A 16269-nucleotide genomic window follows, 5' to 3' on the forward strand; every position below is an offset into this window, starting at 1 on the left:
TTCATAATCGAGGGAAATGCTAAATTTCGTTCAGGTGCAGATGAGTAAAAATGAAGATGTAATTATTTTATCCAAGTTCCTGCACATGTGAATTCCAAACAGTTTGAGAACGCTCATATTTGGAATCCCTGAACAAAAGGGTTAATTCCCCCCAAACAAGGGACTTGTGGACTCTGCATCCATTCAGATTGCTGCTCACCCTAACATGTGGGCCAAGTGCCAGGTGTGGAGTGTCCAGCAGGGGGCAGCACATGAGCGGGCATGTGGGGCTCATTTCCAGGTGGCGCTTAGGCGCAGTTTTAAAGTCTGGTTACAAACAGACGCACACACAAAAACCAGACACAACGTCCTATCCGCCTGCCACCTGTCCTGCTTGCACTGGGGGCCCGCTCACTCACAGGGGTGCTGAATGGGCCCACAGGACAGGTCTGACTGAGGTCCCTTGGAGCTGTCCTCTGCTGGGCAGGGGGCGCAGGGTGGGTTTGTCTGAGCTCCCAGGGTCTGTGGCAAGCAAGTGGGTCCCAGGAAAGTTCTCCCAGGAAACACGTGCCCCGTCCTTGGGGGCCTGGGGGTCGAGGCGCAGGCCCAGGGTTGGACAGAGCTGGGGTGCAATGTCACCTGAGGGCTTACAGAGAGCCTTCAGCCCCTTCCTAGACAGCCGGGCCCAGGCTGGGGCAGGTGGTCTTCCTTTTGAGTGCACTCGCTGGCCATGCCTGCCCCCACTCCCTAGCCCACCCCAGCCCTCCCGCCCTGGACCCAGCCTTAGAGCCTCTGGCAGGCAGGCGCTGAGGTGGGGGGGTTCTGTTATGGGACCTTGTATAGCGCTACCATCTCAGAGGCAGCACACACAGCACCAGGCTGTGCTCCATTCTTGTCACCTGTGGACCCCAGGGCCCCCAAATGCTTGGCATCTCTCCCAGCCAGGGCCATATGGGGGGCAGGAAGGCACAGCCTGGATAGGGCAGCGACCCCTTCTTGTGTGAGGAGATTGGAGGGTGCAAGGAGGGAGGGGCCGATCTCAGTAGGAAGAGGTGTGGGGGGAGGGCATCCTCCCCTCCCTGTGGGCCGGGCAGCCTCTTCCTCACACCTGCTGGGAAGTTCTCCTGGGAAGAGGCGCTGCTATCTGCCCCTCAGCCTGCCCAGCCCGGTCAGGAAGTCCTCCTAGGCACCTCACTCTTTGGAAACATCACAGTTCCAGCTGGGGGTGGGTGCGACATCACAGGCCCAGGCCATCTACCATCAGTGTGGCCTGGCTTTTCTGCCCAGGGAGGGGAGGTCCGGAAACGAAGGCTCGGTAGTGAGACCACAAGGCACTTGCTTTATTTTTCCAGGGCAGGGGACACTGGCAGGCCATTCAGGGATCTGCTTGTGCCTCATGTGAGCCTCGGGTCAACCTCTGGAGGCTCTTGGTACCCCCAGGGCTGGGGTGGGCTGAGGCTCCCCTTGGTGGGGGTGGGCTCACGGTGGGTACCTGGGCCACACCCCTCAGCGCCAGGGGCATCCCCTGTGCTTCCCGGGTATCCTGGGTCTGCCAAGCGGTCAAAGAGAAGGGGTGTGGGTGCTCCCTGCCACCCTGTGCCTGGCTACCCCTCCCTCAATGCCCAGGCTGCCTGAGACCGTTGGAAGTAACTACGGATTCTCAACTTGCGGTGGGGCTGCATCTGGAAATACCGTAAGTAAAAAGTACGTTTTTTACTTATGATATTTTCAGTTGACGATGGGTTTATCAAACATAACCCCATGCTAAGCTGAGGAACGTACTGAGTGTGTATTCCTTTCGCACCATCGTGAAGTCGAAAAAGTGTTAGATGGAACCATCCTAAGTCAGGGACTGTCTGTAGTAAGCTGGGACCTAAACTATATGAACTTTCCTTTCCAGGGGAGTGAGATCGTGGTGACCGGGAGGGGCCCCTCCTGCAGCCGGGACTGGGAGAAGAGGACATGTTCAAGTTTCCGAGGGCAAGGGCTTTTCCAAACACTGTCAGAACTGGGCTCAGTTTGGTCCCGGGGAGAATTCGCCCCTCCTGCATGTCACCCAGGGGGAGGCCAGACGGAGCGTGTATTGAGGATGGGCAGAGCCTGGCAGAGTGGCAGCTGCGAAGTGGGGAGGCAGTTTGGGGAGGAACGCTCTGGCTCCTCCTCCTTGCTGGGCCGTGGGGGAGAAGATGGGAGAATAAATACAGGGGGCTTCTGGGAAAGAACATGACTGCAGGGGACGAGGCCTGCAGAGCACATGGATGTCAGAAGGAGATCCGGGGTGGGGGGTCTTTGGCCTGGCACGGGGCCCTGAGCTTTTGGTAAACAAAGCCCTCAGCTATCGGCCACCCCAGAAACGAAGTCAGGCTCTCTGTGATGTAGTATTGGTTCCTCTGGGTGTAAGGTACGCAGTGAGCTGTATGTCTGAATAACTGTGTGTGAGTGCGTGTGTGTGTGTGTGTGTGTGTGTGTATGAGTGCGTGTGTGCGCACCTGCGCCAGGGCTTGAGTGTGGGGTGAGAGCGCACTTTCTTCTTGCCTGGACACTTGTTCTTCGGGGGCCCTGAGTGAGGAGCTGGACCACCAGGTGGCAGAAATCTGTGAGGGGCAGCATCCCGGGCGGTGTCCTCTGCACCCCCAGCTGCCAGCTGACAAACGAGTTGGCTTGGCAGCATGGGGACAGGTTGCGTTTTCCTTCCTTGACCTTTAAGGTGAGCCCGATGTGGGCGACCAGCTGGGACGTCCCGACCGGGCACAGGCTGGAGCTGATGCTGGAATAGCTCATGCCAGGGCCATGGGCTTGGAGCTGGGGCTGAGGTACACGGAGGGGCCAGCGGGGGCCGTGGGGGGCGTGGGCTCCAGCTCCATGAAGGCCGAGTAGAGGGTGGTGAGGTGCAAATCACCCAGTGCCCCGGAGCCCCCACTGCCTGGGGGTGCCAAGTCACCTGCCCCACAGCCCGTCTCTGCCAGACAGGGCCCGGGGGGGAAGCCGTGGGGTGGTGGTGGGGGTGGTGGCATTGAAGATGATGTTGGAGACGAGGTCACCAGTACCAGGGGGTCGAGGGCCAAGCTGTCATCCTTCAGTTGTTCCCACAGGTTTCCTAGTTGGGGGAGTAGAGAAGGAAAGAACAGGTGTCACTGGAGGCACCATAGGAGCCCTGTCCACCCTCCTCCCCAGGGCCCTCATATGCTGCAGGATCAGGGTGACATGGAGTGGGAACAGATCTTGGCACTAGCTGTGTGACCCCTGGCAGTTGCTGAACCTCTCTGAGCCTCAGATTCCTCCTCCCATATAGCATGGTCTGAAAGCCATAGATTTAGATGACCTCTGTGGCTCTTTTGGCAGGGGGCATTGGGGCGTGTCACGGACTTGGGAACTGCCTACTGGAAGGGTTGATGCAAATGCTGTGCACTGGGGGGTTAGCCTGGGGGACCCCCAGGAACTCTTCACCCTGGCTCCTGCCCAGGCTCCATGGAAAGTGGATCTGACCCGCCCAGACCATGGATCTGCCCACAATGCACTGCGGGACCGATGAGGAGGATGGGCATGGCTCCCCAGGCCTCCCCCACAGCAGGGCCTGGGGACGGGAGCAGAGCCAGGAAACACATCTGACTCTGGGGAGCAAACGGTGCTGCCACCCGGTCCCTCTCTGTGCTGTGTGGCCTGCATCATGGCAGGCCAGGGCCTGGAGCTCCTGCGCAGGGTGTCAGGCTGCAAGGTCTGGAGGAAGAGGGCCTGGCTAAACCCTGGATTGGATTTGGCTGCCTGGGTTCCAATCCTAATGCTCTCTCCTTCTATCTATGTCACCATGAGTAAGTTACTAAACGTCTGTGTGCTTCTGTGCAATGGGATTAACAATAATCCCTCCTGTCCTCCAGGCCCAGGCGAGAGAGCACACGCGAAGCGACTAGCAGGATGCCTGAAATTTAGGAGGGGCTCGAGTAAATGTTTATGTCTGCAGCTCCCTCCGAGGCTGCGGGAGCCCTGCTCCCCACTTCTGGGCGGTGCTGAGACTCTATGTGCGCTTTTCTAATAATAGCTTCCCAAGACCTGGGCCGTCTCCTCATCAGCTTGGGAGCCCTCTGAGGACAGGCTGCCTCACCTGCTTGTGGATGTCCCCACCCTACTGTGCACAGCGGGGTGGCTGGTCATCTCCCCGCTCCAAACCTCCTGTGGTCAGTACCAGTGCCTGGGGGTGCACTGGGATTTAGGTGGGAGTCGGGGGGCTTGGCCACATGCAGACATGGGACAGGCAAGATGGCGTGGGATGGATAGAATCTCTCCTTGGACTTCTGTCCCCAAATCTCCCCAGGACTTGCCCAGCTCTAGGCCTTACATTCCTCCAGAGGGAGGTTCTCTCTCCTTCTGCTTTAAGAGATGAACTCTGACAAAATGCAAATGCTTCTGGGAGTTCAGAACGATCGATCACTCACAATCAGGTATGGAATAGAACACTGAGCCCTTTCAGGCCTATCCAGAGCTGAGTGTTTTGATGACAGGGTCAGCTGTGACATGTTCGGGGCACCAGGAGGAAGGAGACAGGGCCCAGGACATTCCTCTTTGCCCCGTGCTCCGGATGGCAGGGAGAGAGTGGGAAGCTTGACACCCCCGTCGTCTCGGGCCTTCTGTGCTTCAGTTGACCAGAAACCCAGCAGCTCGCAGGCTGCAGCCTGGCCTCTCTGGAATGGGCCCCACGGCCGGGTGCCCCTCTCCAATCCTGTCCCACCTCCCTTTTCCCACCCCTAGCTCACCCTGGAAGTCGAAGTCGGTGAGAGAGGGGTTGATGGCATCCAGGTCGGTCCCGAGGTCTCCATCTGGCAGGAGGGTGTCGTGCATGGTTCTGGCTGGGGAAGGCTCGGCCAGCAGCTTAGCGCTGTGGCTGGGTGGGGTGTGGGCAGGCAGAGGCGAGTCCTGGGGGGTGCCTGGCTGGGCCCGCAGCTCCAGGTGCCCGTCTGACTGCGGGAACAGTGGCTGTGGGGGTCCAGGAGGGGCCAGGCCTGGTGAGAGGTGCGGGTATGTCTGCCCATAGCAGGATGGTGCGTGCCCCCCCAGTAGGTCCTGCAGGGGGTTCTTGCCAGGGATGGGGCCCGGAGCTGGATGGAGGGAGTGCAGCGGCTGGGAGAGCCCAGCTGGCGGTGCCAGGGGCCGGATGGAGCCTGAGCCTGCCAGCCCGGGGGGCGGACAGCCCAGCAGCGGGGAGCCCAGCTTCTCCCTCTTGTCTCCAATGAGGCTGTCCAGCTCTTCTGAAAGGCCCAAGAGAGAAGGAACACTGTGAGGCCTCCCTCCTCCGCAGCCCTCCCCAGCCTTGGAACCCTCGCTCTCCTCACTCACCAATTCCTCTTTTTTAGGCTCGTGGGTACCCGGGGCCCTCCCTCTCCTGGCCCGGCCGGCCTCACCTGGCTTGGCCATGCTTTTGCGCACGGCAATGGGATCTTTCCTCTTCCACTTCTGCAGCTCCTCCTGCATCTTGTCGATCTTGGCCGGGTTGAGGGCCCACAGGCAGCCTTTGCGAGAGGAACTTCCCGATTTGTTCTCTACCTTCTCGAAGCACTTGTTGAGGGATAGGTTGTGGCGGACGGAATTCTTCCAGCCATCGGGTGCCGTCTGCCAGGGCAGAGCAAGGCGAGAATTCAGGCTGAGGTCAAGCAGCCAGGGCTGGCTCCAGATCCGAGCCCTAGAACATTCCTTCCTTTGCTCCCTCTGGGCCCTTCTGTGTGGGGGGAAGGGTGAGCAGGAACCTTGACCATTTTCATCTAAAATCTGCCTTCCTCCTGCCCCCCCATCTGAAGTCGGACCACTCCCCACTGGGTCTGCAGGCCTGTGCGTGGACCCCTCTGCGGAAAGGGAACTCACTGCTCCGGGGTCTCCTGTGCCAGCTTTGGGGAGTTAGGAGGAGGCTACGAATGTTCCTCTCCTGGGTCTGCCTCATCCCTTGTGGGGCAAACTTGGGAGAAAAGAGAGGTGGGTGAGGCTGGCAAGGGTGCGTTTGTGCACACGGTGCACACAGGTTTGTGAGTCTGTCTGGGTTGTGGTGTCCGGAGGGGCAGTGTGCATGAGGGTGGGCACACACAGGGCTCCTTCCGGTGCCATCGCCGTGAGTTCCTGAGCGCGAGGACGGCTGCGCGTGAGAAAGTCTCTCCGGGTGTGCGTGTGGGTATCCACGATCGTATGAGTGTGTGGGCGTGAGTGTTCACATGCGTGTGCCCGGGGGGCGTGCCCTGGAGAAGAGGCCAGCCTTCAGGCGGGGGGTGCTCGTGCCAACAGAATAAACACCCATTAGGAGGCCCGGTCATGCCACCAGTGCAGTAATTGTGCCCAGGGAGGGCTGTAAAAACCATTAGGCTGACTCAGTTGGGTGAGAGGCGGAGGTGGGGGTGCCAGTGGGCCCCCCGCCCGCCCACCTCCAGCGCTGTTCCGGGCTCTGTGACAGCCCTGAGCCCAGCGTGGGCTGACGCTGGGGAGGGCACCCGCTGGGGCGGTGGGGCTCCTTCGCCCTCATTCCCTGGTCCCTCTCCCTTTCAGCCCGAAGTTTTCTGCTTAATGAGGGGCGGCCACTCCCTCCTCCCCTGCTCACTCGCCCCGGGGAGCTGCCACGCTGAATCACGCCCAGAAGAACCGGGCCCCGATGCCAGCGTCACTCCAAGGTGCTGGCAGGAGCTGCTGCAGCGTTTCTTGGGGGGAGCTGGCCTGGGGCTGGGGGCTGGTTGAGACGACCACCAAGGCTCCCAGGGTCACCAGGGAGGATTCTTGAGCCACCAGGCCAGCCAGGTGGGGATTTACCTTTGACTCCCACGACAGCCCCCAGTAGCAGTCAAGGCTATGTCGCCCCACGGGCAGAGTTAATGGGCACTGGGGCCTTTTATGACCCTATAAATCTGTGACTTTGGGATGCCAGGGCAGCCCCCACCCCAGCCACTTCCTGTTTGAAAGAGGGATGGTCAGCACTAACAATTATGTCCAGCAGTCGGACATTTCTCCAGTCCCACGTCCCTGACTCATGGGGCTACAGGACGCCCACAGCAGCTGCCTGGGGTATGCGTGCTGCCCACCCCAGGGCCCACTCTATCCTTGCCCAGAAAAATGACCGTCAAATGGGGAGTGAGAGATGCAGTGGGCAAGGGACCTTTGAGCTAATTCCTTAGGTGGGTCTGAGGGAAACTGTCAGAGTTGGAAGGAATCTATGTGCCAACTGGTCCAACATGACCATTTTACAGACTGGGAAACTAAAGTCCGGAGAAGAAAGGGCCTAGCCCTAGATCACACGGGCTGCAGTGACAGAGCCCAGACTACAACTCTCTGTCCCCTCGCCAAGGGCCCTGCCCAGATCACCCCACAGGGCCTGCCTCACCATCGAGTGAGATGCTTTCTCTCTGAAATCAAACGTAAACTGGAGAGCGAGGGAGTGATGCAACTGGCTAAGAACAACAACTAGAACCCTTAAAAAAGCTGTTGGACCTCTTCACTCCTCAGCCCCATAAAACAAGGATTACACGGCTCCCAGGAAAAATAATTAAGCCAGGAAGGTGAGATGCAGGGAGGGGCTGGGGCCAGCCAGCAGTCGGCAGGGAGGGAGGGCTGAGAGGAGTGGGGCAGGGCCCTTATGAAGCTCAGGAAGACCCTCCAAAATCTGCAGGGGTTGGGGAGACTTCAGCCCCCTAACCTGCTGGGGTATGGGGCAGCCCCAGATGCAGGCCTGGATGCTTCTTGAATCCCAGAGACAACGCTCCTGCCTCCTCCTCTCCCTTCCAGAACTCTGGTGGATCAACATACTTTTCCATTCCTGGCCAGACTCTGGCCATCTTGCCCACTCCCCATCTGATGGCAGCTCAGCAAGTACGAACTTGTTTGAACATCAGCCTCAAGTGATCCCCAGGCAGCACGACTGGGTTGATGGTTAGCTGGCAGGGCTGGGAACCACCCAGTGGCAGGTGGAGCTGAGTTCTGGACTACCTGGGTCTCAGCTCCCGTCCTCTGCCAGGTAGAGGATGAAATTGTGTTCACCAGGGTTCAGGTCTTGGAGAAGGCGCCCACACAAGCTCTTGTCTCCACCACCCCATCCCAGGAGAAGGAGTCTATGCTGGAGGGTCTGCAGGACACGCAGCCAGGGGAAGTCGGTGGTGCATGAAGCCAAACAGCTTGACTCAGTAACTGATTCCACCTGCTGTGTGACCTTGGGCAGATGGACCACCCTCTCTGATGTGTTTGCCTATCTTGGGAGAAGAGCACCTGTCTTGCCTCTAGGGAGGGAGTTGGGTAGAGTGCCTGGAAGCCCCTTTTGTAGATGACAGGAACTAGAATCTAGTTACTGGATTCTTCCCAAGGAGGTGGGGGGAGAGTCGGGTGAGCCAGCCAGTTCCCTGGGACACTCAAAGACCATGAAGCCCACACTCCGCTTTCTGGCGGAACTGCAGCTGGGCCTGCCGCCCACAGAGGCAGATCCTAATCTCACTGGGAAGACAACGGGTTCCCGGCCCCAGCATCCCCAGCTCCTACCTACATCGGCCCAGCCCCACAGCATCCTGGGGGTGGTAATGGGGACAGTCTCTCATTTCTTCCCCAATTTTCTCTCCCCACTTTGGGTAGGTGAATGCTTGCCAAGGCCCGGCAGGACTGACATGTCCGCCTTCCCCCAGCAGGTCTGCCTCCAGCCTGCTGTGTGACCTTAGAAAAGCAGCTTGGGCTCTCTGTTCCCCACATGGAGCCCCTTCTTTAGGAAGTCGGTCCTTGTAAGGCAGGGACGAGGGACAGTGTGTGTGGTGGGAGACAAACCCCCTCTGGCTTTCATTGTGATTCTTCCCCCACCTCTTCCCCCCAACTCTGGCCCCAGAATGGCCTGGCTTGGGGGGACTGGGCGGGGGAGTGGGGGTGGATCAGGGCTTACCTTGAAGTAAGGGAAGTGCTCCGTCATAAAATTATAGATCTCGCTGACAGGAAGGCTCCCGGTTTTACTGTTCTTAAGGGCCATGAAGATGAGGATGCTGAAGACAGAGAAAGCCCCTGAGAGTCTGAACCTCTGGCCAGTTCTGAGCCCACCCAGAGCCCCCCACCCCTGTGAGAGGCTCTGTGAGGTTGGAGTTGAAAGGTTGAAAAGAGAGGGGTTGGGAAAGTGTCCACTGAAGTGCGCGCTGACGTCAGGAACTACAGACATACCGGGGTCTTGTGGAACCTGAGAAACATGGGTTGCCATCCTGGCTTGGCCTCCCACTAGCTGTGTGACCTTGGGCAAATGCCTTAACCTCTCTGAGCCTCAGTTACTTTTCAACTTTGAAGTGAAGAAAGTAATAGCTAGCTCAGAGTTGTGAGGATTAAAGAGGATGCCTAGCACACAGAAGGCACCCATTAAACGGAAGCTGCCAACACCAGTCAGTCCTCAGCCAATTTAATGAATGTTGGAGAGTAGGGAGGGAACTAAGGTTTCTTTTTTTTTTTTTTTTTAAGACAGAGTCTTGCTCTGTTGCCCGGGCTAGAGTGCCGTGGCATCAGCCTAGCTCACCGCACCTCACACTCCTGGGCTCAAGCGATCCTCCTGCCTCAGCCTCCCCAGGAGCTGGGACTATAGGCATGCACCATCTCACCCGGCTAATTTTTTCCATTTTTAGTAGAGACGGAGGGGTCTCATTCTTGTTCAGGCTGGTCTCGAACTTCTGACCTCAAGCGAGCCTCCCGCCTTGGCCTCCCAGAGTGCTAGGATTACAGGTGTGAGCCACCACGCTTGGCCAAGAAACTAAGGTTCCTTCAGCCCCTAAAATGTGCCAGGTGTGGTACCTACATTCTCTTACTTAGTCCTTCCAGCAGCCTGAATTGCTGCCCCCCACCCTGACTTTTCTTTTTTTTAAGAGGAATAAATAGTGGCTAAAGCAACTTGCCTGAGGTTTCATAGCTAGTAAATTCCAGAGCCCAGTCTTGAACCCAGTTCTGCGGGACTCGGAGGCCTGCATGTGCTCCCTTCTGTGCACGACCCCGCCTTTCACAGACCCCTTCTCTGTGCTCCTGGCTGACGTGGGCGTTCCTCTTCCTTCCCCGAGCTCACACTAGCTGATGATCTGACCCCACGTGGGGCCTCGCACACATGAGGTCAAGTGTCACTTGGTGGGATGAATGAAAGGGCAAATGGAAGGGTCTCCTGGACAGGCTGGGTCTGCTGGCACTTAAGACCCCAGCCCCGGAGAAGTGCCACCAGATCTGGCAGATGGTGGATAACCGAGTCACAGCTACAGACCCCATCGCTCATTTACTTCCAGTAGGACTCTGAGGTGGGGCTTCTCTCTGTATCTGGGGAGGGTCGGGGGAAGTAGGGAGCATCCCCCCTAAACTGTCAGCCCCAGGCCCTGGGCCCCGGGAGGTTAGAGCTCGGCAGGCTCACCCCAGGACACCACCATGTGCTGAGCTGAGCCACAGACATAACTCCCCAAGGTTAGACAAAAGGCCGGAGGTGGCCCAGTCTGTCCCCCTGCCTCCATGCAGGGACTCTGTCTTCAGCACCCTCCGGAAGCCCACTGGGTATGACTTCCACCCCCTGCACTTGCTCTCATACCCAGAGGATTCCATCCCTCAGTTTCCCCAGGGGCCCTCCTTCCACCCCAGGAGGGCTGGGAGACGTACCTGTAGGAGTAGATGGGTTTGGGGAAGAGAGGCTGGTGCCCATCGGTGCTGGCCTGGGGTGCGATCCGCTGGTACGGATAGTGTGAGGTGCCCAGGTAGGGCACAGGGTAGCTGCCGCCACCCGGCGAGTACTGTAGAGGTCAAAGGGGGCACAGTGATCGCCATGGTTCCCAGCCTTTCCGAGGGAGCCTCCCCCTCCCCCATTCATGTACATCCAGAGAAGAAGCTGAGGCCAGAGTCTCCTCTCCCTGGTCCTGGGCTCCGCCACCCCTGTGGCAGAGCGATCTGAGGGGGCAGCCAGTGGTGTGGGCATCTGAGGGCCTGTGAGATCCACTTTCTGGAATTCAGGATCTCAGAGTCCTCAAAGCCCCCTTCCCCCAGCTCCTTCCCGCAGCCCTGTAGGTGCTCTGGTTGCCATGGTGATGGAAGGAGCCTGCCTGGGCTGGAGGGTGTGAGGGGATGAGGGGATGAGGGGTAGCCCCTGCCCCTGCGCCCGCCTGGGCAGGCGCTCCAGGCCTCCCTCGCATCTCCTGGGGCGGCTGGGCCGGAAGTGGGATGTCCAACCTGGGTGTTTGCCAGGCACTGCCACCTTTTACGAGTTTCAGTGGCTCTTTGAAAGGGCTGGTCATAGTGGTGGGCAGGTGGGGGTAGGAGGTGGTTTTATGGCGCAGGGAGTGGCTGCGGTGCCAGGGATGGTGTTTTATGGGGGCAGGGGGTAGGAGACTCTGACTCCCCCAGCTGCTCCAGGCTGAAGTGCTCTTTCCAGGTCACCCGAGAGACACTTAGAGCCTGAGTCACCCTCTCTCCAGGCTCCATAAAGCCCTGGGTGCGGCCATCTTGTTCAAGAGGGGGTGTGGACAGCAGAGGGCATCAAAGCAGGGCCAGGCAATGTGAGGGCCATTTAAGGTCTGGTGGCCCCTTATCCTGCTGTGGCTCAGTCCCTGATGGGCAGGCTGCCTCGGGGACATCCCCTACTCTGGGTCAGACTGTGAGCCTCAGCGTAGCTTAGGCCATTCCAGCGAGGGCCCTGAGGGCAGGGAGGACGTCCCCTCATGCGGTTCCCTTGCTTCCCTCCAACTCTTTCTTTCCCCCACAAAGCAGGCAGTCTGACACCCCCCCACCCCGCCGCCGCCGCCTGCCTCCCGGTCTTGGCCAAGATCAGGGCCAGTGCCAAAGAGCTGGGAGTAGAACCTGCTCCACAGGCAGGGCCTGTCTCGGTGCCAGGCTGCAGGTGGATGGAGCTGGGCGCTGGGCAGCCACTTGCTCTGTCTTGCCCGGTGACTCCTGGGAGCTGCCTGGCTCCTCTGGGGCTCTTTCCTTTCTCTTTTAAAAATCCTCCATCCCGTGCCAGTGTGGGATGACTACTTGGCATCCTGTACGTTTGGGAGGAGCTGAAGCCGGGGTGGGGGAACGGGCCAAAGATGATGGGAACTTGGATCCCTGCAGGTGGGCAGGCCCCCAACCCCACACCCGGTGCCCACCCTTTCTAGTCTACAGGGGGGTCTGAGGCCAAGGTCGCAGAGCAAGATGGTGGCTAACTTAGACGGGAGCCCTTGTTCCCTGCCCTGCTCGGCCTTGTGTGTCACGCCACATACTCCTCTTGTCTCTGCCTCCCCGCCTGCCTGGGGTGCCTCTTCTCCTCCCTCCCGTTTTGGTTTACGCCATGGCCCTGCCTGAATCCCAGCCCCACTCTCGTATCTGAGACCTCTCAGGCCCTGCCAGGGGCTCAGACAGGCCCACCCCTAGGGAAGGGCGATTCTTCCCTCCTCAGTAGCCACTGCCCCCACCCAGGTTGGCCTGGCCTTGAGGTTCAGGGCCCTGTCGCCTCACCTGCCCATGCAGGTGCACACACACACACACACACACACACACACTATCCTGTGACCCGGGAAGCATGCCCACTTGCCCACTTGCCCACTTGCCCACTTGCCCACTTGCCTCAGACCCACCTGGTGGAAGGGGGGCTGGGAGGGGCAGTACATGTGCTGCAAGGGGGGCTGGTAGCAGTACATCCCAGGGCCACTCTCCAGAGCTGGGGGCTTGACCTTGACCTCTGACCCCTGCTGGAAGAGAAAGCAGATGACCAGGTTGGGCCTTATTTCTCTCCCTTTCTCTTTCCCATGTCCTGAATCTTACACAAAAGCAACCCCCACGCTGCTTCCCCCAAAGCTTATTTCTGGAGAACATTGGAGAACAAAGAAAGGCAGGAATTTTCCCAAGAGAACTCAGCAATTTAGTGGTGGCGCTGGGGCTGGAACTGACAGCCTTCCCTACCCCTCACCTCACTGCAGGTGAGAGGCTGAGGCTGGGCGGTCCCGGGAAGTGTGGGAGAATTGTCAATGGTGACAGTGAGGCTGGGGTAGGGCCGGAGACCTGCTGGAACGGCACAAGGGTGCAGTGCCTGACCCCACTCACCTGGCTCGGGGCCCCAGCCTCCCCAAGCAGGTCCTCAAGGGACAGCTGGAAGAGGTGGCAGCCCTAGAGTCCCCACCGGGGAGCCGTGGTGAGGGGAGCACGAGGAGCGCCCACTGCCTGTGGCTGATCCAGCTGTGACCCCTGAGTCCCTGCCACTTCCCCTTCCATAAAGCCCCAGAAAGCTCCCGCAGGCTCTCTGGATGGGCTCTGTGTCCTGGCCAACCCCAGCTCAGAGCTTTTGTTCTTGTACAGGGAGTCTGCCTGATTGCTGGTCTGTGTGACCCTGCGTGTTCTCTCGTGCTGGGGCGCAGGTGCCTGCCAGTGGAGACTAGACTTTGGCTTCCCATGCGTGTGAGGCCCATGTGGAGTCCCTGGGCCCTAGCACGGAGCTCTCCCCTGAGTAGGGACAGGAGCATGTTCAGCTAGGCCTTGGGAGGTGGACAAGCCCAGGAGGAGGCGGCCCACTCTTCCTGGTATTCCCCGGGGCCTTGGGAAACCAGCATCTGGGCCCAGAGGGGCAAATAAGCCATGACCTCTTTCTGGGTGTGCCCTGGGGTTGCTGATGCAGAGATTGCCAGGATCACAGAATCCCAGGCCCGGAAGGGCCAAGAGCACTGGTGTCCAACCCCTTCATTTGACAGATGATGGGGCTGAGCCCAAAGAGGGGAAGCGATGTGCCCAAGGTCACCCAGCAAGTTGGCCGAATAGCCATGTGTCTCTGGAGCTCTTCACTGTGCGGGAGGGTGAGGGTGTGGGCCCAGTCCCAACCTCCCACGTACAGGCTGGGAGACACCTTGGGCAAGTCACTTGGCCTCCATGAACCTCAGTTTCCTCATCTGCAAAATGGGGAGAGTGAAAATGCTCCAGAGGGTTGTCGAGAGGATCAAATGGGGCACTGGAAAGAAAGCACCTGGCAGAATGATCGGGAGCTGTTATGAGTGGACATTTGGGGGCAATAGCTGAGATGGTGGTGTCCCCACTGCAGGCTGCTGTCATGCTCAAGGGGCCTGAGAAGAAGTTGTCAGAGGATTCTAGAACCAGAATAAGGTCCTGTTCTGGCCATGCCTGCCCCTGTCAAGCCTGGGAAACAGGACTTTGAGGGGGTGGCTTGGGGCTGGAATGGGGGCCTGTTTGCCAGCAAGAGGTGAGAAGGGCTGGTGGGCATCTGGCTGAGCCCACTCAGCCACTGCCTCAGGGACCTCCGAACCAGAGCTGGGAGTGGGGAGCAAGCTCCGTTAGCCCCCCTCTTGCCAAAGCAACAATACTATTGTTGCTAGGTGGTGTTCCCCTTACTTTTCCAAGGAGGCTCAGAGAGGTTAGATGAGCCCAAGGTCACACAGCTTGGAGGTCCAGCTGTGGAAGGACATGTTTACCTGCCAAGGTGCTTTCAAGGTCCTTCTACCAATACGCCTAGGCCCCTCTCTGGGCAAAGAATGGGGCCGGGAAGGGCCCCTCGAGAAGACTTAAGTCCTCTCTCAACTCGGTACACTGAGGCTGGAGAGGGAAAATTTGTGCTCTGTGGCTCCTCCTAAAACCCTTTCTCTTGGCCCCCGGAATGTGTTTTTCTTCTCACGTTTGCATATGGGCGTGCAGGTCTAGCTGGGGATTCCTGACACCTAGACAGACAGCGAAGTCACACACTGGACTCCTGACTCAGGAGCCTCTGGGAAGCCGCCAGCTTCCTCAGCCTCACCTGCCTCCCCCATAGCCCCTCCACATTGAGCCAGGCCGGTACCCCCTCCCCAGCCGACCTGGAGGCCCCAACTCTCTGAGCCTGCCGCTCCCCTGGCGCACGCTGATCTGGAGTGGCAAGGTCTGAGAAGGGAAGGCGGGAGTCTGGTCTCAGAGGACTCCTTCTGGGCTGTCAGGAACCTGGCCAGGTAGGAGGGGGGTGCCCACCGGCCGTGGTACTCACCAGGACTTGGGGGCTGTGCTCCTGGCCGGGGTAGGGGAGGCCGTTGCACCAGGCCTCTGCCGAGAAACCCGGCAGGAAGGCCTCGGCCTCGCTCACGTCCACGGGGATCTCCTCGAAGGCCTCCAGCACCCCCGGGGTCTTAAAGGAGTGTCCATCGAGGGCCAGGGCGGTCTGGGCCTCGGGGAAGACGTCCTCATGGAAATGCCGCTTGTACGGGTGGAAGGGCACATGGCTGCCCTTGAGGAAGCGCGCAGGGCTGCTCGCTGAGCCCTCCTCAAAGCCGAAGCCAGGGTACTTGTCTGAGGGTGACAGTCGGAAGGGGCCCGGCCCGGGGCCAGCTGGGCAGTGACCCTGGACTTGCTCAGGGCCTGGTGACGCAATGCTGGGACTGTGTGGGGGCAGTGAGGGTGTCCTCTCTGGAGGGCCGTCGGGCACAAACGAAGAGCAACTGAAGCCGGCGTGCTTCTGGGTAGACAGAGGGTAGAGAGGCTGTGAGCGGGGGGGGGGGCTGGACCAGGCCTGGGGACCTGCCGGGACCCTCCCTACTCAGTGCTTGGGTGAAGGGGTCTGTGGCTGAGCTCTGAGCTCTGAGGAGCTCCCAGATGATGAAGAAGGTATAGGCTGCCCTTGGGAGCCCCAATCTGATGAGGGCAATACTGCCCCTAAACCTGGGCGCCCCAAGTCTGATGGGGCACCACAGCCCTGCCCCGGGAAAGCCCCAGTCTGAGGAGGTGAGCAGAGCCTCCATCTGAACACTCTGGACCTCGCGTCACTGAGTACTCATTTGCTGGTAGAAGGGACAAGACAGACCCTGGGAGGTCCCTGGCGGGTGTGGGTGACTGGTCTACCTGCTGCCTGTGCAGCCCTTAGACCTTGGCCTGAGCGCAAGTCTCAATGCCAAGTACTTACGCTCTGCGGGGCAGGGGAGCCTGGGAGGCCCGGCGCCTGCATGAGGTCCCCGTGGCGCTCACCCTCCAGTCTGGCGGGGCCCGGCAGCGTGACGTCAGACTGCGGTGGGAGTAGCGACACCATCACCCAGTCCTGGCCTTGGAGAAAGCCGTCTGCAGTGAGAGTGAGGACCAGTGTCCAGGGGTGACCAACCCCAGGGCCACCACCCCAACTCCCACCCTGTCCCTGGGCTAGGACCCTGCCTCCAGCCCACGACCTGATGAGAGGGAGAGACAGAGACAGAGACACAGAGAGAAACTGAGAGAGACAGAAGGAAACAGATAATGACAAGGACAGAGAGTGGGGACACCCGTGGAGAGAGAGCAAACTGAGCCAGGTAGGAGTCTTCAGAGGAGGACGCTTGGCTGTTCTTGGGCTCTGAAGCTGCAGGGACTGAACCAGTCAGACACTGG

The 16269-nt window shown here is 59.5% G+C and overlaps 1 protein-coding gene across 1 annotated transcript; it reads right to left on the reverse strand.

Moving 5' to 3' along the window:
- Positions 1-2756: 2756 nt before the first annotated feature.
- Positions 2757-15940, reverse strand: FOXN1 (forkhead box N1). The gene is made up of 8 exons (XM_069480986.1): positions 15818-15940; positions 14909-15373; positions 12528-12638; positions 10579-10709; positions 8858-8954; positions 5373-5580; positions 4728-5219; positions 2757-3076 (listed from the first exon to the last, which is right to left on the reverse strand). Exons 1-8 carry the CDS (start codon positions 15938-15940, stop codon positions 2757-2759), a joined length of 1947 nt encoding a protein of 648 aa, XP_069337087.1.
- Positions 15941-16269: the final 329 nt, after the last annotated feature.

Source organism: Eulemur rufifrons, chromosome 9 (genome assembly GCF_041146395.1).
Source record: "Eulemur rufifrons isolate Redbay chromosome 9, OSU_ERuf_1, whole genome shotgun sequence".
NCBI classification, from domain to species: domain Eukaryota; kingdom Metazoa; phylum Chordata; class Mammalia; order Primates; family Lemuridae; genus Eulemur; species Eulemur rufifrons.

Bases quoted from the DNA above. Each gene is read 5' to 3' on its own strand.
- FOXN1 (XM_069480986.1), bottom strand. From the start codon at position 15,940: ATGGTGTCGCTACTCCCACCGCAGTCTGACGTCACGCTGCCGGGCCCC. The intron at 15,374-15,817 runs GTAAGTACTTGG...CTGTCTACCCAG, and splicing joins GCTCCCCTGCCCCGCAGAGC to AAGCACGCCGGCTTCAGTTG. The intron at 5,220-5,372 runs GTGAGGCCGGCC...TGGGCCTTTCAG, and splicing joins CAAAAGCATGGCCAAGCCAG to AAGAGCTGGACAGCCTCATT.